Genomic DNA, 20901 nt, shown 5'->3' on the forward strand with positions numbered 1-20901 from the left:
CTCACATTAATTGATTGGCTGTATTTCTATTTGAACTGGCTAATTTTGCTTTTAGATTTCTTCTCAGAGCTAGTTTTGTCTTCTTTCTTCACATTCTGCCTTGTCTCTAGTGCAGCCCATCAACGATAGGTGTTTTCATAAAGCTTTTTCTTCTTCTATGCTATAGTGCCTAATTAAAGAGATGCTTGCTAAGAGATTAATCTGATTTGGTCTTATCTGCCATATGCATGTTTCAGGTCAGAGTTTGTGAGTAAATGGGACAGCAGCATCCCAAAATATCCTTGTGCAAAGATTGTGACAATGGACAGAATACAACAAGACTGTGCCAGTCCCGTACCACTGGGAGATGTGGAGAGCAGCAAGACTGGAGAACAAGACCCAGGACTAGCTGTGTTGGAAAAAGCACAAGAGTTCTTCCAGATTTGTGATCGGGAAGGCAAAGGCTTCATCACTTGTCAAGACATGCAGGTAAAACAAAATTGGTAATGTGAAATGCACAATGACAGAAGCTCCTAATGCCCTTAATGAGTTGAGACTGATTAATTTAGAGTTTAAAATTTTAACACCCTCCTGATAACTTGAAAGAGATATGTAAGATTTACACATTCTCTTTGAAGCCTTACATAATGCTTACATTTGTTTCCACAGACAAAGCAACAAAAACGTGGAAAATCAAAGTGGAGTTCAAAAAAATGCCCCAGGAGTTAATTCCACTCTCATTGCGAAAGCAGAAACTCCAGTAAATTAATTACTTCACAATTTGCCACAGCATTATGAATGTGTTCAGTTCACAGTTCTTTCTGGGTTTTTTCAACAGAATTGTGTAAATAAAGTCTTTCACTTCGGTTTCACCTGCTGGACAATGGCAAACATTCAGCTGCATTGTATATATCTGTAGGAAGTCTAGAGGAATGGTATTTTAGCGTTATTCAGTGTTCACAGTAATCTTACCAAATTGTTCTTAAATTGTTTGAGGAGCCAAAATCAGATTCGCTGACAATGTCGATGAAAAAAGGCAGCTATTTATAAAATCTTTTGAAAATGGAATTGAGTGCATATTGCAGAAATCCTAAGATAGTTTGAACCAGTATGTGGCAGAAAACTAAAATGTACTCAAGCTTGACATGCCTATGCCTGACATAATTTCATTGTGCTGATCCATTTCTACTTCAGTATTTAAGGATGAAGTAGAACTGGGGAGTGGTGACAAAGGAAATTCAGTGCAAACTACTACCAACAGAAGCATCTAATATAAAACGTAGAAACCTTTCCTATCCTCAGAACAAAGATGTCTCTCCAGGAAAATGCAAGAGAAATACTTAACTATGTTGGAAAAATTAAAATCTCATAGTAAATTGCTCAGATTACTAGCTCTCAAGAGCTTTCTGTGCAGTTTTGTGTTGCTGACTTTTGTGATGACCTGTGCTAATTCTGCAAAGTTGAAAAAAGATGGGAGTACAGATGCTTGTTGTATATATATAATCTATAGTATTTTATTTATTATATAATGTTTATTATATAGTATAAATAATATAATTAAAGTAACCAAATGCAAACAAATATGTTGATTTGGGTAGACCCAGACCCATAAACAATTTAATAGATTATAATTGTATAGTCTTTCCAAAAATTGTAGTATAGTAATTATATTAAAGATTTACCCTTCCCTGATTATATAATGTGTTTTATTTTGAGATTATGTTAATCCTGATTGTTCAGAAATTTTCATTCAACTTTAAAATATCAAATGTCCTCAAATAGACAAGAGGTTTTCGGAAATTGCTAGAAGGCATATTCTACTTGAGACTTGAAAACATATCTTTGCACTTTGGGCCTTGAGGTTATAAAGGCAAAATGTTTTGCTTTAATCAATATAGCAAAAATGGGTTCAGATCTTACTCTTAGCTATTTTACCTGTCTTTTCATTTAGCAGTGTAAAAGCTTGTTATTTGCATGTAAGTCAGCACAGACATTGGGAAAGCACAGAGCACACAGGGTGGCAATTTCTCTTAAAGCTCCAGTGGTATCTTAGGGTATGTTTTAGAGGGGGTTTGTTGGTTTGTTTTTAAATTTTTAAGAGCTTTATAGTGAAAAGATGTATGTATTTTTTACAGTAAGCCCAAAATGAGCAAATAAACACAAACACACTTATGAGACCAACAATGATCCTATCTTCCAAGTAAAAAAAAAACAAAACAAATATTAAAGTTTGTTGGGTTTTTTTTTGGTAGAAACAAGAGGCTGGGAAAATTGTCTTAATCTTAGTAACAATGGTGTTACCTCAGTTCACCAAAGTCAGTAGATTATCCTTGGGGAATTTAGTGGAGCAAAATATTGTTACATTGTTCAAAATACCGTATTTTCTTTTTTCCTTCAAGAAAATGCAGGTAGTTGTGGTGTTTCCTACCACAAAATTAGTATGTACTGCTTTTCTCTCCAGTTGGGGGGAAGGGTGAGTGAGGGACCACCTAGTTCTTTGGTTTTGGCTGGGCCTAAACCATAACAATGGATGTGATTAAGTGAGAAACTGGTAATAAGTCAGGCGTTTTGCTGATAAAATGAGTTATTTAGGCATAAGGTTTCTTAGTTTCTTAAGGTACATAAAGGTTTTTTAGTTTTTTGGAAGCAGGCAGCAGTGCACAATTAATCCTTCTCAGAAATCCCTTAGGATTCCAGATAGTTCTATGCTTTAGAAGCTCTATTGCTTTCCTTTCTCAAGATCACCTTGGAATTCCTTTTACTGCTCTTCCCTTCAACTCATACAGGTTTATAACATATACCATAAACTCTTGGTTGCAGCCAGAGTAGTCCTGGTTAATGCACTCAGCCAATTCTGACATCAGCTCTATGGCCTTTTATATTTACTAGTGGTTTCTATTGTTCTTGGATTGCAGGAGATACTTTCTTTGGCCCTAAATCCCTTCCTTAGCATGGAACAGATAAGCACTTTCTGTTTTGATGAACTTCATGAACCTATTAGCTTGCAGTTTTAATATGTTGCTTATGCAATAGGAGTTCAGGGAAAGGATTAAAGTATTAACTAATAAATCAGGGAGTTTGACTCGTTTATACTTCACAAGCTGAGGAAAGTTTTACTCTTCTTAGTACTGTCTCCCAGTGGAAAACCCTGGTACTGTAGTTGTTTGCCACTGCAGTTTCCTCCTATTTCTGGAAATCTGTCTATAATGTTAAAAGAATTACAGTTAAACAATTAGGGGCATTTTTTCCTTTTTTGCCTGTTTTTAGATTCTCAGGAAAATAGAAGTGATTTTGTGGAGCTGGAGTTTTGTCCTTTTTTTGTAGAATCATATAATCATTAAGGTTGGAAGGGATCTTAAAGATTACCAAGTTCCAACCCCCCTGCCATGAGCAGGGTACCCTACCACTATATCAGGTTGCACAAAACCTCATCCAGCCTGGCCATAAAAACCTCTAGGGATGGGGCATCAACAACCTCCCTGGGCAACCCATTCCAGTTTCTCACCACCCTTAGAGTGAAGAATTTCTTCCTAACATCTAACCTAAATCTCCCCTCTCTGAGTTTAAAACCATTACCCCTTGTCCTATCACTATCTTCTCTGATGAAAAGCCCCTTCTCATCTTTCCTGTAGCCTCTTCAGGTACTGGAAGGTCACTATGAGGTCTCCCTGGAGCCTTCTCTTCTCTAGGCTGAACAGCCCGAACTCTCTCAGCCTGTCTTCACAGCAGAGGTGCTCCAGCCCTTTAATCATCTTGGTGGTTTTTTGTGTCAGCAAGCTGCATTCCAGAAGCAGACAGTAATGAACTACATTTAGCTCGTTACAGGAGCAGCAGTTTTGCTCCTTAGGCCATGATGCATTCTTAGCTTTGTTTAATCTATTTGTTTATTTACACATTTTAAACTGTTTTAATTAGGACAGCATACCTTCTATAGTGTTCTAATTTAGAGAGTCTCTTACTTGACCTCATGATGTTGAAGGAACTAGGTGTAGAGTTTTTCTGTCGAGTTGTGAAGGCCATTTCATTAGAATGCTGAGACTCTTCCTCATATTCTGCCTCTTCCTCATGGACAAGGAGATTGTTCTCACTGCTTTATTGTAAAGGATTCATAAAGACCAATAATGAAGTCATAAAAGCAAATCTCCCTCAGTTTGGTTTTTTTACTCTGTGATGTATTTGAATTTTCACTCTGGGAAACAAAATGAACTATTATTCTGTATTATAGGTGTTCTGTAGAATCTAGTCTTCTCCTCATCATGGGTACTGGGTAAAGTTGCTGCATGTCTTGTCATTTCAGAGAATATATCCTGAGTTACCTCTTAGCCTAGAAGAGCTTGAAAAAGTTTTTGTTACGTTGGATACCGATGGCAATGGTTCACTTACCCCAAAGGAGTTCACCACAGGATTCAGTGAGTTTGAAAAGCATGTCTTCTGTATAGAGCTTTATTCTTATTCTACAAACTTCACATCAGTAAAGAAGCATTTTATTTAAACAGTGCACTTACAATACTCACAGGGATCCAGACTATTCCCTAACAGATGAAGAAATATCCAAATTATGTCTATAAATAGATTGAGGGTTCCAGGGCCTTTCTTGTGTAAGATGACAAGCTGTAGCAAAATATGAGACATACAGTATAACCATCTGAATTACACCTATTTGGAGTAGGTCTATAAACCTGGTGGAGTAGATCTATCAACAAATTTGGAAATTTTGGAAAATTTCCCTTTGGGGAAAAAAATTTATTTAATATCAGGCCAATAAGACATGAGAGATAATTAAGATTACCTCTGAGATTAATGTTTGACAATGTTGAACACGTGTTAATACTACTGACCTTAGAGTTGGGGGAATGCTTTCTACAACAAATTAATTATCCAAGTGATGTTACTTTATTTCTAAACAAAACAGGATGAGGCAATTAATTATTACTGGTTCGTGGCAACTGCTAAGTTCTTTGCCTGCTTTGCAGCAGCACTCTTCCTGGCATGTTCTCTGTGTTAGTGAAAGGGTTTTTTATACCCCAACTGTGATGTTCCAAATAAGATGTCAGTGAGACTGTCTTTCGTTGTTTACAAGAATCCATTTTGTACTTAAATTTAACTCTGTCACTATAAGCATCAAGTTTAAGCATTTCTTTACACACAGAAGAATCTCTTCTATGTGTGAATTGTAACATTAAATCTCCATTTAAATACTGTCTTCGCAGAGCAAATAGGAACTTCATTTTTATTTGTAAATCAATATTTTGAAGTTTTCATTCTCTCATGTCCCATTTTAGATATAGATCAAGTACAGAATTATAGAATCATAGAATGGTTAAGATTGGAAGGGAACTTAAAATCATCAGAATCCAACCTCCCTGCTATGAGCAGGAACACCTCACACTAGATCAGGATGCATAAAGCTTCATCCAACCTGGCCTTGAGCACCTTCAAGGAGGGGGCATCCACATCCTCCCAGTGCCTTACTACCCTCATGGTGGATAGTATATTCCTAATATCTAACCTAAGTTTAACCTCTTTCAGTTTAAAAACATTACCACTTGTCTTATCACTGCCCTTTCTGGTGAAAAGTTTCTCCCCACCTTTCCTGTAGGCCCCTCAGGTACTGGAAGGCTGCTATAAGGTCTCCCCAAAGCCTTTGCTTCTTCAGACTGAACAGCCCAAACTCTTTTCAGCTGCCTCTTTGTAGCAGAGGTGCTCCAGCCCTTTGATCATCTTTGTGGTCCTTCTCGGGACCCTCTCCAACAGCTCCATGTCATTCCTGTGCTGAGGGCTCCAGAGCTGTACACAGTGCTTCAGGTCTAGCCTCAGCAGAGCAGACCAGAGGGGCAGAACCACCTCCCTGGCCACGCTTCCCCTGATGCAGCCCAGGATGCAGTTGCTCTCTGGGCTCCAGCACACACGGGCGGCTCATGTCGAGCTTCTCATCTCCTGCCCCCTCCAATTCCTTCTCCTCAGGACTGCTCTCTATCAACTCTGTCCCCAGCCTGGGGTTGTGCCAACCCAGGTGCAGGGCCTTGTACTTGGCCTTGTTGAACTTCATGAGGTTGGCACTGGCCCAGCTCTTCAGCCTGTCAAGGTCTTTGTGAATGGCCTCCCTTCCCTCTAGGGTCTCAACCACACCACACAGCTTGGTATTGTCAGCAAACTTGTTGAGGATACTCTCAATCCCACTGTCCATGTCTCCAATAAAGATGTTAAACCGCACTGGTCCCAGTACTGACCCCTGAGGAACACCACTTGTCATTTGCCTTCACTTAGACACTGAACCATTGACCACAACTCTCTGGGTGTGGCCATCCAGCCAATAACTTATCCACCAAGTGGTCCATCTGTCAAATCCGTATCTTATCTGTTTGGACACCAGGATGTCATGTGGGACAGTATCTTAATAAAGAGTATGCTTTAATCTGAAAATTACCATTATTTTAAAATTAAATAATGTATTCCTGCTTTTGTTTTCATAAGTAAATTATGCCTATTTCTTAGTTAAAGGAAAATTGTTTTCAAAGGTGGTTCGTGCAAAATCAAAATTTTCTTTTAAGGGGGGTTATAAATGGCTGCCATCTCCAACAGATCCGGAGCCTTGGCATTCCTCCTGTCCAGCTGTTGGAGCCCAGTCCAGAGTCCTAGATGGATGTGGCAGCTGCTTTCCTGTTAGCAGGTTCAACTGGTAGTGAAATTAAACGTATATTCCAGAGACACCCACACATGCACAGACACAGACACAGAAAGGACACAAGCCATAGGAGACTACACAGGTTGCCACAGAAAAGACACTCTGTTCAACAGCACCTATGTGTAGGATTCATATAAAACATAAGGATGCACACTGTTTAGCATGCTATATTTTAACCTGCCAGGACTGACAGATACTTTCTGTCAGGATCCAGAGGAGCCAGTTATACATTTGGCTAGGTGATGATGTTGGCATTCCTAGTAAAAGCAGAAGCTGTACTGCATAAATCTACTTTAGAAAATGGAGAAAGCAGACTAGTGTCTGGATAAAACTTGTACTGCACTAATTGGTATGGTAGATACCCATTCATATTTCTAAATAGGGGAAAATCTGAAATTTACTGTAACCTCTCTTTGCAACATACTCTGTTGTCTGAGTTGTTATGTTGTGCTTTACTGGGTGCTAGGAGAAGAATGCAAGATAGTGTTGATAAAACCATTAAACCAAACCTATATTTCTCTTTCCTTGGGTCTATGGTAACTTCTGTATTGAAATTTTAAATACAACCAAAGGTCCTCTGCAGAAAATCACAATATCCGTTTTTCTTAGATGCCTTAAAACTTCTAACTTGCAGATGTTCAAATAAAATAGCTAGCACATTTAGAATTTGAAGGGGTGTATCTGGTCTTCCCCGATTAAGCACAAGTGCCTTGATCATTCATGTAGCAATTTCACTTCGGCATTCTCACTGTACAACACTGTACTTCTTAATTCCTTACTTTTTATGGATGTAACATAAAAAACTTGTATCTCTTTGGTTTGGTAGTCTTTGCAAGTCTCAGTGGTTTTGGCTGTCTTGTCTATATATATACACACACCTTTTTTATCTGCAATTTAGGATAATTTCCATCTTCACCTTTTCTAATTTACTTGAACCCTTCAGATCAATTGACTTCAGTAATAACTATTCTTTCTTAGCCTCATGTTCAATTTAAACTGAAACAACCCTTTTGTCAATCCATGGTTATTTCTTATGATAAATTCTTCTATAGTGTTCTTAGCAGTTCCTAGAGCAAAACCAAGGTACAATTATATGTTGTTGGCTAGTGAAAAATTGTTGAGAAAGTAATGAAGGTCTCTTATGACCATGATGTGGTGTCAACAGCCAGGAATATCTGCATCACAGTATCACAGAATGGTTGAGGTTGGAAGAGTCCTCTGGAGGTCATCTGATCCAACCCCCCTGCTCAAGCAGGATCACCTCAAGGCAGGAGCTTCAGGCTATGTCCAGACAGCTTTTGAATATCTCCAAGAATGTAAACTGCAACCTCCCTGGACAACCTGTGGCAGTGCTTCATTACCCTCACAGTAAAAAAGGGTTTTCACATAAAAAAAGCCTGTCTTTCTCCACTTTGCAGTTCTCCTTTGGGTATTGATTATACTCCTGAGCCTTCTCTTTTCTAGGCTAAACATTCCCAGCTCTCTCAACCTTTCCTCACATGAGACATGCTCCAGTCCCTTAAACATCTTTATGGGCCTTTGTTGAACTCTCTCTAGTATGTACATAGAACTCCATGTATAGCCTCCCCAGTGCTAAATAAAGGGCAAGGATCACTTTCATCATCCTGCTGTCAATACTCTGTCTAATGTACCTGAGGATACTGTTAGCCTTCTTTGCAGTAAAGATGCATTACACCTGATCGACCTGGTGGCTACCAGGATACCTGTGTCCTTTTTTGCCAAGCTGCTTTTATTTGTGCATAGTGTTGTTCTCCACAGGTGCAGGACTCTGTAATTCCCCTTGTTGAACTTCATGGGGTTCCTGTCAGCCCATTTCTCCATGCCATCTGGATAGCCACATAACACTCTGGTGTGTTAGCCACTGTTCCTAGTTTGGTGTAATTTTTAAACTTACAGAGGGTGCACTCTGCCCCATCATCCAGGTCATTAATGAAGATGTTAAACTGGACTGGATGGGTATTGATCGCTGAGGTATATGCTCATCTAGTCTGGCCTCCAACTAGACTTTTGACCACTGGTCACCACGCTCTGTGGCCAGCAACTCATCCTCTCTTCCATTCACCTTGCTGAATGCTCATACACCCTGTGCACCAACAGCTTCTCTATAAGGATCTTGTTGGAGGTCTTACTGAATTCTAGGTAAAAAATACCACTGCTCTCTCCTCATCTACTCAGTCGGTCGGTCCATTGTAGAAGTTTATTAATTTGGTCATAGAGTCGTCAGAGTTGGAAGGGACATCTGAAAATCATCTAGTCTAACCCCACTGCTACAGCAGGATCACCTACAGTAGATTACACAGGAAGTGTGTCAAGCATGACTTCCTCTTGGTGAATCCATGCTTTCTACTCCTCATTATTTTCTCATCCTTGATGTGTCTGTAAATGGTTTCCAGGATTAGGTGCTCCATCACCTTCCCAGGGATCCCAGTTAGGCTGACTAGCCTATGGTTCCCTTGGTCCTCTTTGTTGCCCTTCTTGAAGATCAAGGTGACACTTGCTTTCCTCCAGTTTTCTGGCACTTCTCCCATTGATCAACCTAAGATTATCAAGAGTGGCCTCAAAGTGAAATCTGCCAGGTCCCTCAGCACTGCTGGGTGCATCCCATCAGGGCCTATTTATATGTACCTGGTTTACTTAAGTATTCCCTGTCCTGGTTGATCCTCTTCCACTAAGTCTGTAACTTCCTTGCTCTAACCTTTCTCACTGATCTCTGGGACCTGGAATTCCTGAGGCCTAGTCTTGCTAGTGAAGATCGAGGCAAGAAGGCATTCAATACTTCCACCTTTTCCATGTCCTGTGTAATGAAGTCCCCCATCTTGTTGAGGGACACATTTTCCCTAGTCTTCCTTTTGTCTCCTATGTACTTATGCCCTGCCTTTTTTTCATATTTATTTATTTATTTATTTATTTGCATTTGACTTTGGCCAAGACCTCCTTGTTCATTCATGAAGGCCTCCTGACACTTTTTCCTGACTTCTTATTCACTACGATGGAGCTCTCTTGAGTGTGGAGGAGGTGATCCTTGAATATTAAGTGCTTTTCTGGGCCTCTGTTCCTTCTAGGACCTTATTCCAAGGGACTCTTCCAAGCAAATATTTGAAGAGGCCAAAGTCTACTCCTTTGAAGTCCAGGGTTCTGACCTTGCTTTTCACCCTGCTCCCTGGCCTCCTGATACTGAGCTCATGACCATCTCATGGTCACTGCAGCCAAGGCTTTCTTTTGACTTTCACATCTCAAACATGATCCTCCTTGTTGGCAGGTATAAGGTCCAGCAGAGCACGTCTCCTTGTTGGCTATTCTATCACTTGGAGGAAGAAATTACCAATGTACTCCAGGAGCCTCCTGGTTTGCTTGTGTCCTGCTGCATTGTCTCTCCAACAGATAACAAAGCTATTGAAGTCTCCAGTGAGGACTAGGGCCTGTGAACTTGAGGCTGTTCATAGCTGTCTATAGAAGGCCTCATCCACTTGTTCTGCTTGATTGGGTGACCTATAGCAGATACCCACTATACTATTCCATTTGCCTGTCCTCTCTTTAATCCTAAGCCATAAACTCTCCATCAGCTCCTCTTTTGTCCCCACACAGAGCTCCATGAGTTCCAGCTATATTACTCACATAAAGACCAACTCCTCTTCCATATCTTCCCTTCCTGTCCTTCCTAAAGCCTGTATCCCTCCACTGCAACACTTCAGTCCTTGAAACCATCCCACCACATCTCCAGTATCCAATCTTTATGTTAGTAATAGAAATATTCCAAATAGATGGAAGAAACTGATACTGGAGTCAAGTTCAGAGAAACTAAAATGCATGTGAGTCAGATGGAGGGAAGTGCTAATAAAATCCAGCTTTCTATATGCAGTTTATGCAGGAATTTGAGGTGTCCCTTTGGTCATGCACTAAAAAAAATGTTAAAATGGGAGGTGTGTTTTGTCAGTAGAAATGCTGTGGTTATTTTAGATTCCTGACTTCTATTTAAGCATATTAAGAAATAAGGTCATGATATTTTGAAAGTGCTTGCTGCTGCAGTTTATGTCTTTTGCTTATGGAAGTCTGAATTTTTCTTTCCTTGGGTCTATGGTAACTTCTGTATTGAAATTTTAAATACAACCAAAGGTCCTCTGCAGAAAATCACAATATCCGTTTTTCTTAGATCTAACTTGCAGATGTTCAAATAAAATAGCTAGCACATTTAGAATTTGAAGGGGTGTATCTGGTCTTCCCCGATTAAGCACAAGTGCCTTGATCATTCATGTAGCAATTTCACTTCGGCATTCTCACTGTACAACTACTGTACTTCTTAATTCCTTACTTTTTATGGATGTAACATAAAAAACTTGTATCTCTTTGGTTTGGTAGTCTTTGCAAGTCTCAGTGGTTTTGGCTGTCTTGTCTATATATATACACACACCTTTTTTATCTGCAATTTAGGATAATTTCCATCTTCACCTTTTCTAATTTACTTGAACCCTTCAGATCAATTGACTTCAGTAATAACTATTCTTTCTTAGCCTCATGTTCAGTTTAAACTGAAACAACCCTTTTGTCAATCCATGGTTATTTCTTATGATAAATTCTTCTATAGTGTTCTTAGCAGTTCCTAGAGCAAAACCAAGGTACAATTATATGTTGTTGGCTAGTGAAAAATTGTTGAGAAAGTAATGAAGGTCTCTTATGACCATGATGTGGTGTCAACAGCCAGGAATATCTGCATCACAGTATCACAGAATGGTTGAGGTTGGAAGAGTCCTCTGGAGGTCATCTGATCCAACCCCCCTGCTCAAGCAGGATCACCTCAAGGCAGGAGCTTCAGGCTATGTCCAGACAGCTTTTGAATATCTCCAAGAATGTAAACTGCAACCTCCCTGGACAACCTGTGGCAGTGCTTCATTACCCTCACAGTAAAAAAGGGTTTTCACATAAAAAAAGCCTGTCTTTCTCCACTTTGCAGTTCTCCTTTGGGTATTGATTATACTCCTGAGCCTTCTCTTTTCTAGGCTAAACATTCCCAGCTCTCTCAACCTTTCCTCACATGAGACATGCTCCAGTCCCTTAAACATCTTTATGGGCCTTTGTTGAACTCTCTCTAGTATGTACATAGAACTCCATGTATAGCCTCCCCAGTGCTAAATAAAGGGCAAGGATCACTTTCATCATCCTGCTGTCAATACTCTGTCTAATGTACCTGAGGATACTGTTAGCCTTCTTTGCAGTAAAGATGCATTACACCTGATCGACCTGGTGGCTACCAGGATACCTGTGTCCTTTTTTGCCAAGCTGCTTTTATTTGTGCATAGTGTTGTTCTCCACAGGTGCAGGACTCTGTAATTCCCCTTGTTGAACTTCATGGGGTTCCTGTCAGCCCATTTCTCCATGCCATCTGGATAGCCACATAACACTCTGGTGTGTCAGCCACTGTTCCTAGTTTGGTGTAATTTTTAAACTTACAGAGGGTGCACTCTGCCCCATCATCCAGGTCATTAATGAAGATGTTAAACTGGACTGGATGGGTATTGATCGCTGAGGTATATGCTCATCTAGTCTGGCCTCCAACTAGACTTTTGACCACTGGTCACCACGCTCTGTGGCCAGCAACTCATCCTCTCTTCCATTCACCTTGCTGAATGCTCATACACCCTGTGCACCAACAGCTTCTCTATAAGGATCTTGTTGGAGGTCTTACTGAATTCTAGGTAAAAAATACCACTGCTCTCTCCTCATCTACTCAGTCGGTCGGTCCATTGTAGAAGTTTATTAATTTGGTCATAGAGTCGTCAGAGTTGGAAGGGACATCTGAAAATCATCTAGTCTAACCCCACTGCTACAGCAGGATCACCTACAGTAGATTACACAGGAAGTGTGTCAAGCATGACTTCCTCTTGGTGAATCCATGCTTTCTACTCCTCATTATTTTCTCATCCTTGATGTGTCTGTAAATGGTTTCCAGGATTAGGTGCTCCATCACCTTCCCAGGGATCCCAGTTAGGCTGACTAGCCTATGGTTCCCTTGGTCCTCTTTGTTGCCCTTCTTGAAGATCAAGGTGACACTTGCTTTCCTCCAGTTTTCTGGCACTTCTCCCATTGATCAACCTAAGATTATCAAGAGTGGCCTCAAAGTGAAATCTGCCAGGTCCCTCAGCACTGCTGGGTGCATCCCATCAGGGCCTATTTATATGTACCTGGTTTACTTAAGTATTCCCTGTCCTGGTTGATCCTCTTCCACTAAGTCTGTAACTTCCTTGCTCTAACCTTTCTCACTGATCTCTGGGACCTGGAATTCCTGAGGCCTATGAAGATGTTAAACTGGACTGGATGGGTATTGATCGCTGAGGTATATGCTCATCTAGTCTGGCCTCCAACTAGACTTTTGACCACTGGTCACCACGCTCTGTGGCCAGCAACTCATCCTCTCTTCCATTCACCTTGCTGAATGCTCATACACCCTGTGCACCAACAGCTTCTCTATAAGGATCTTGTTGGAGGTCTTACTGAATTCTAGGTAAAAAATACCACTGCTCTCTCCTCATCTACTCAGTCGGTCGGTCCATTGTAGAAGTTTATTAATTTGGTCATAGAGTCGTCAGAGTTGGAAGGGACATCTGAAAATCATCTAGTCTAACCCCACTGCTACAGCAGGATCACCTACAGTAGATTACACAGGAAGTGTGTCAAGCATGACTTCCTCTTGGTGAATCCATGCTTTCTACTCCTCATTATTTTCTCATCCTTGATGTGTCTGTAAATGGTTTCCAGGATTAGGTGCTCCATCACCTTCCCAGGGATCCCAGTTAGGCTGACTAGCCTATGGTTCCCTTGGTCCTCTTTGTTGCCCTTCTTGAAGATCAAGGTGACACTTGCTTTCCTCCAGTTTTCTGGCACTTCTCCCATTGATCAACCTAAGATTATCAAGAGTGGCCTCAAAGTGAAATCTGCCAGGTCCCTCAGCACTGCTGGGTGCATCCCATCAGGGCCTATTTATATGTACCTGGTTTACTTAAGTATTCCCTGTCCTGGTTGATCCTCTTCCACTAAGTCTGTAACTTCCTTGCTCTAACCTTTCTCACTGATCTCTGGGACCTGGAATTCCTGAGGCCTAGTCTTGCTAGTGAAGATCGAGGCAAGAAGGCATTCAATACTTCCACCTTTTCCATGTCCTGTGTAATGAAGTCCCCCATCTTGTTGAGGGACACATTTTCCCTAGTCTTCCTTTTGTCTCCTATGTACTTATGCCCTGCCTTTTTTTCATATTTATTTATTTATTTATTTATTTATTTGCATTTGACTTTGGCCAAGACCTCCTTGTTCATTCATGAAGGCCTCCTGACACTTTTTCCTGACTTCTTATTCACTACGATGGAGCTCTCTTGAGTGTGGAGGGGGTGATCCTTGAATATTAAGTGCTTTTCTGGGCCTCTGTTCCTTCTAGGACCTTATTCCAAGGGACTCTTCCAAGCAAATATTTGAAGAGGCCAAAGTCTACTCCTTTGAAGTCCAGGGTTCTGACCTTGCTTTTCACCCTGCTCCCTGGCCTCCTGATACTGAGCTCATGACCATCTCATGGTCACTGCAGCCAAGGCTTTCTTTTGACTTTCACATCTCAAACATGATCCTCCTTGTTGGCAGGTATAAGGTCCAGCAGAGCACGTCTCCTTGTTGGCTATTCTATCACTTGGAGGAAGAAATTACCAATGTACTCCAGGAGCCTCCTGGTTTGCTTGTGTCCTGCTGCATTGTCTCTCCAACAGATAACAAAGCTATTGAAGTCTCCAGTGAGGACTAGGGCCTGTGAACTTGAGGCTGTTCATAGCTGTCTATAGAAGGCCTCATCCACTTGTTCTGCTTGATTGGGTGACCTATAGCAGATACCCACTATACTATTCCATTTGCCTGTCCTCTCTTTAATCCTAAGCCATAAACTCTCCATCAGCTCCTCTTTTGTCCCCACACAGAGCTCCATGAGTTCCAGCTATATTACTCACATAAAGACCAACTCCTCTTCCATATCTTCCCTTCCTGTCCTTCCTAAAGCCTGTATCCCTCCACTGCAACACTTCAGTCCTTGAAACCATCCCACCACATCTCCAGTATCCAATCTTTATGTTAGTAATAGAAATATTCCAAATAGATGGAAGAAACTGATACTGGAGTCAAGTTCAGAGAAACTAAAATGCATGTGAGTCAGATGGAGGGAAGTGCTAATAAAATCCAGCTTTCTATATGCAGTTTATGCAGGAATTTGAGGTGTCCCTTTGGTCATGCACTAAAAAAAATGTTAAAATGGGAGGTGTGTTTTGTCAGGAGAAATGCTGTGGTTATTTTAGATTCCTGACTTCTATTTAAGCATATTAAGAAATAAGGTCATGATATTTTGAAAGTGCTTGCTGCTGCAGTTTATGTCTTTTGCTTATGGAAGTCTGAATTTTTTCAATAGGTTTGTGAATTTCTAGTTGAATTATTTAATGAGAGTTAGACATTAAACTGGGAACCAAGTCAGGCATAGAATTCAGGGACTTCTTGCCATGCCAAGTCCTTTTGTTGTTTCATTATACTCCTTTTTCTTGTAAACAAGTGTGTTTCCCTCACACATTATATTTACTGTGAAATTTGATCTTCAGTAAGTTAATCTTCAATGGTATTGCTTCTTATAGTAAGTTCTGAAAATGCTAATGTGAGTAATTTCTAATTCTTAGGCCAGTTTCTTTTGGGGCAGATGTCTTTGAATAATGAGATGATGCAGCAATCAGAAAGTGAAATAGCCTGGCCAGTGAAGTGCAAACAGACCATGAGTGATGATGAGGATGAAGAATTCCAGTTCTCAAATCTGATGGATCGGCTTGGGACTAAAAAGGTTTTGGATGAGTAAGTTTTCACAGCAATAATAACAGAGTGTATGGCCTTTTATGATTCAGCTCTGGGTTTGGTTTTAATGGAATCCAAGATGAATTATGAGAACTGAGTCTGCTCAGTAACACAGGGATTCTTTAAAAATTACTTGTCTTGGTTGTCAGAGATGGCAAAATGCAATTCCACCATGCTATTGTACTGCAGGCACGTGAAACGTGTGTTTGTGCTGGATGAAAACTATACCATTAATCCATCGATGTACCATGGGTTTTGAACATAGCTAATATCTAGCATGTAATCCACAGATGCCAGTGATTTTCAGTCAAACAATGCATGATGGCTGCTTTTTTAGCAAGGGCTATGTTTAAAGTACACCAGTTAACCATAATGTTTTCTCCCCTTTTTCTGCTTTTTCTCTCCTCCATGTGTGATTTCATGGTGTGATAGGTAACACTACCTCTTCCAGGAACAAGATGACTCACTTGAAACACAGAATTCAAAAACTTCTTTAAGAGCTGCTCGTGTGTTGGCCTGACATTCATTGGTCAATCACAATGAATACTATAGCTCAAAAAAAACATGGGGAAAAATGGAGAGAATCTGGAGACACAGTAGGAGTGTTCAAGAAATGCATCAGTGATCCTTACCATGAAATTAAAGTGCTCTTCAGTGCTTCTCTTCACCTGATTGCCTGTTAGAGGAAAGAGTTGATTGCCAGTCATCCTGAAAGGCTTTCATTATTAAGAGATTTTTATCGCCCACTCTTTCTATCCTTATCCTCACTTGTCCTTTAAATACAGCACTCTTTACTGCCTAGATTCAAGCTTACAATGTGCATGGAAGAGAGTGAGTCACAAAGAGACAAACAAAAGAAGTTACTCAGCAGAATTTTGGCAAAGTACTAAAAAAACCCATTATCAGTCAGAGTAGAACATGTTTGTTCCAGTAACAGCTGAGCAGATTTGGAAAAAAAAGCCCCGTTTTCTTGGTAAATCTTTACATCAAATTTTTCAAGATGTCATGTTCTGATTTTTGTAGTAGTCTCACTGTAGAATTAAGCTGGGTTGAAAATGAAAGAAGACAGTACAAATGTAGTTTGTTAACTTCTTTGTGTAATATAGGCTATTGAGTCTCATTCATTCCTCATGAGGAAGTGTTTTTTATTAGTTTTACTATTGCGCCCTCCCACTGGATTCATAGGAACTTCTTTAATTCTAATAGAAGTGACAGAGTGCTACAGTGTACCTCCTCTCTCTCCTGTCTTGTCCAATCTTGTTCAGATGAAGTGTCTGGCAAGGCACTCACTGAACTAGCAGTTCCTGTGATTCTCTGCAGTCATGCATAGCCAAACTTTGCAATGCATTTTTTTTTAAATAAGTGCAATTTCCATCACTTCCCACCCACCTCATCCTTTTCAAATGTGTCACTGCCTAAGTAGCCTGTGTTTTTAATAAGCCTTGTGTTCTGAAGAGTGATGCCCTAAAGCTTTAATCCGCTAGGGTGCTGTGAACATTAATTACAGCCTGAGAAATATCTTAATGAATCCTTTATGATCTCTTATTTCAGTGAGAGTGATGTGAAACAACTTTGGTTGCAGCTGAGAAAAGATGAACCTCATTTACTTTCCAATTTTGAAGAGTTTCTGGTCAGAATTTTTTCCCAGCTCCAAGAAGCAGATAAGGAAAAGAACGAGTTGGAATGTGCTCTAAAAAAGTTAGTACTTCTTGTTATTGGACTGTTTGTGTATCTTACCTACCATCTGCACATTGGAAATAAGCAAGGTATTTCTATGAAGAGCTATAACTGCAAGTGTTCCTGTAATGTAAAATTGTATTAGTCGTGAAAAGTACCAGTAAAATTATTTATAATGCAGAACTATCTGAAATTAGCTTTTCTCTTAGAGTTAGCAGATTTTGTTGACTGAAATTCATTTGCAGATGCCCATTATTGCATTGCAGTTTTAAGTCAATATTAAGCAATTAACTTCTAGTTAATCAGTTTTATTCCAGAGGACAGTCAGATTTACCAGTAAATCTGGGAAATTGTCTTTGTGCTTTGCAAATATAGTGCACAGAAAAGCTATAAATGTAGGTTAACTGGCCAGAATGAGAGCTTTAAGATCTTAAAGCAGCACAAAGCACTGATACCAGTGAAAATATAAGTTAACAAATATATATAAAAACCAAACATATTAAATATAACAATATGTATTGGATTCATATATAAAAGCATATATATAATGTGTATATATATAAACAAATTTATAAAACACATATTAAAGCAAATATATAAGTTAATGTCTCTCAGTCTCACCTGGCTGCAGCTGGGTGTCCCTTTGTCCTGGTCCTTAATTCTGGAGAACTGATCTCTGGCAGGCATCCCCACTGGAGAGAAGAAGGTCCAGCAGCCTTCTGGAAAAGCAGAAAAGGGAGTCCCTGATTAAATATGGGACCAGGCTTTTGTAGAATAAAGTGGACTGGCTGCTGTCATGTAACTATTTAGCCATATCTCCAAAATCTTTTGTTGGAGAATAAAAGGAAAACAGTGGAAGAAGCCAAGAAGGCCCTGTTCTCACCAAGCAAACTCTTTTGTTTATCTGTTTATTCTTATTTTGCCTACATTTCAAGCCTAGCTGTGGCTGGGCTGGGCTCTATGTTCTATAAAGTGGAAACAGAATATGTAGAGCATTAAGTATAAAAAAAATACGGTAGATACCCAGATTACAAAATTAATGTTGTTTTTTGGTTGTTTTTTTTTCTAGTATATATTCATTGTCTTGCTCTTATTGATGTGAATACCCTAGGAGATCATGTACTTTATATATATATATTTGTACTTTATTTAATTGTAACATATGGAGGAATATACTGTAGTGTTGTATAAAGAGTTTATTAATCTCTATTCAAAATCTTTCTAGGATGTCTGTAGATGAGCTAGATGCAGAGGGATTTTTGCTTTTCAGTCTCTGGAGAGGTAAAAGGAGAGGAGAGCAGAGGAGAGCAGAGGAGAGCAGAGGAGAGGAGAGGAGAGGAGAGGAGAAAGGGGAAGAGAAAGGAAGAGAAGAGAAGAGAAGGGAAGAAAAGCAGAATAAAGCAGCTCTCTTGTTCCCTTTCAACAGCTAATTTTTTTCTACCCAAACTAAAGCACCTGCTCAATGTAATCTTTCATGTATCAAAATGCAGTAATATTAATTGAAATATTCTACTGGGAAAAGTGAGCTTTGTAAGTCCTGTTTTCCTACATTTGGATACACTCGTACACAGTATATTTATTCCTGTTCATCAGCAGGGCTTTTCATATTTGTTTCAGCAAAGCTGTTAAAGAGACAGTAAGACGGCATTCAAGAGGTGTGTTCTAGCTAAAGCATCTTTGACATGACAAAAGCACATCTTTCAATGCTCTTGAATGAGGTGAATAATGCAATCCCAGAGATAAAAAAATTGAAGTTGCAATGAAAATACTTCAGCTAGAAAAGTCAGGCTCTGGTATTCTTAGGATAGTCACCGGGAAGGTCTGTTCCTTAAATGTAGGATTTAGCAGTCATTAAAACAGCTGCTTTATATGGAAACATTATCTGTGCAGCTTTATTAGCCTTTGAGCTGTTGAAGCTTTCCTTCCATTAAAAAAAAAATAATAAAAGGAAAAAAAAAGTATGACCTATGACCTTTCCTGCACAAAAATTCCTAATTTCTTATCCCTGCAAGATTCTCTGGAATCTTGTGTTAAGGCAGAAATGTAGGGCTTAGCTTGCAATGTGAGCCATGACTTGAAGCAAAGCTACAAAGGCCCACTCAATATACTTTTCTGTCTTATTAGAAAAATTGCTGCTTATGATGAAGAAATTCAACATCTCTATGAGGAAATGGAACAGCAAATAAAAAAGGAGAAAGAGCAGTTTCTCTTGAAAGTGAGTATCTCTTTGTTATTGTAGTCATGGCTTCTTTTCCCACTTTCAGTGGCTTTATTTTCATTCTGGGTACAAAAGGAAAGCCCACAAAATGTATTTCACAACAGAATAAGAAAAACATCGTTTGCCTCACTGCTACTTTTGTACTGACCCAAGCTCTACAGCGTCAAACTAAGTGGCTTATTGGATGAGAGAAGCACTGATGTCCTGTGCTGAGTGGTTGGCATGCAGTGGCTGGTGACATTATTTTGGAAGTCAACTGAACTATAGCCTCAATTGAATCATCAGTGCTGCTATAGGTGTAGCTTCTGGTTACAGTTAGGAAAAATGCTCCTTGAAGTGGTTCTGAGGAGCACTAATGCTGTTAAGAGTTCTGCAGCTGAGGAGGGGGTAAATTTTCACTGAAAAGCAACAAAAGATAAATCAAGCGATGCTAGTTTCTGAAACCACCATGGCTATTTGCAAAATAAACACATAGGTCAGATGCTTTTTTCAGTGTCATGGTGCCTCAGTGATTTCCCTTATCTTACAAAGTCTCCTTGAAATCTTCTGTACTTCTTTTACAGTTTGTTCTTTAGATTTTTCTCTCCTGTTTAATCCTAAAACACAAACATTAGCAAGAACTCCTAGTATGCTCCAGGAAAGTAATCATTTAGGTGGGAAGGCACCTATGCTGCTCATAACTTTTAAATGAGATCAGATTGCTCAGGCACTTGTCCACTTGAGTTTTGACTATGCAAATGATGGAGATTTCACAGCTTCTCCAGGTGGCCTGGGACAACCAATCATGAGCTCATGCTTTTTTGTTGCCTTGAAAGCTGTCATATAAATTAAGACAATATATGGTTTCAAACAACACACAGTACAAAAAATGTTGCCAGAACTAGTGGATATGCATCAGTTATTGCCTCCATTCTCAATCAAATATGATATCTAAAAAATCCCTTTGTGATCCAAATAAATAAAGTATTTTTTGTTTCCTAACATGAAGTGTGTTAGAGCCAAAAGAGCCTTAATCAGCTGTCTAGGGAATCAGTCTTTTCACTGGCATCATAAGGCCATACATTTTGTTCATAAATTTTTTTCCATTCCAAGCTGGGAGGAGATTGAAAAGATGAACCTTTTATATAAAGTTTGTGCATCAACTGAAGGACAAGTATTTGCAACTTTCCTGAGAGCAGTTGTTGTGGAAGAAATGTTTTATATGCTCTTAATAGCCCACTAGTGAAGTTGTATTGAAGATCCTAGGACAACGAAGACTTTTCCATAAGCAGTGATTGTTGGATCTCCTAATTAATTGTATATTTGAGGTAAAGACATTTATTTCAAGCTTTTTCATAAAAGCTTCCAACTGAAGCTATCTACAGTTTATTCAGCATTCACACTAATGGTTGTCAGATGCTCAATAAGTATCTTTTCTTAGCATGACTAATTTGGGATTTGGGGAGATCTGACTGTTAAATTCTTT

General features: G+C 39.6%; 1 protein-coding gene across 1 annotated transcript in view; it reads left to right on the forward strand.

Moving 5' to 3' along the window:
- Positions 1-300: 300 nt before the first annotated feature.
- The window catches only part of CRACR2A (calcium release activated channel regulator 2A), a 50615-nt gene continuing 30014 nt past the window's right edge, over positions 301-20901 (forward strand). Inside the window, exons 1-5 of the mRNA XM_010004677.1 lie at positions 301-468; positions 4277-4388; positions 15373-15541; positions 17093-17239; positions 19343-19433. Coding sequence (XP_010002979.1) covers positions 301-468; positions 4277-4388; positions 15373-15541; positions 17093-17239; positions 19343-19433 — 687 coding nt within the window. The remainder of the gene's footprint in view (positions 469-4276; positions 4389-15372; positions 15542-17092; positions 17240-19342; positions 19434-20901) is intronic.

Source organism: Chaetura pelagica, unplaced genomic scaffold (genome assembly GCF_000747805.2).
Source record: "Chaetura pelagica isolate M959 unplaced genomic scaffold, ChaPel_1.0 scaffold299, whole genome shotgun sequence".
Taxonomy (NCBI): Eukaryota; Metazoa; Chordata; class Aves; order Apodiformes; family Apodidae; genus Chaetura; species Chaetura pelagica.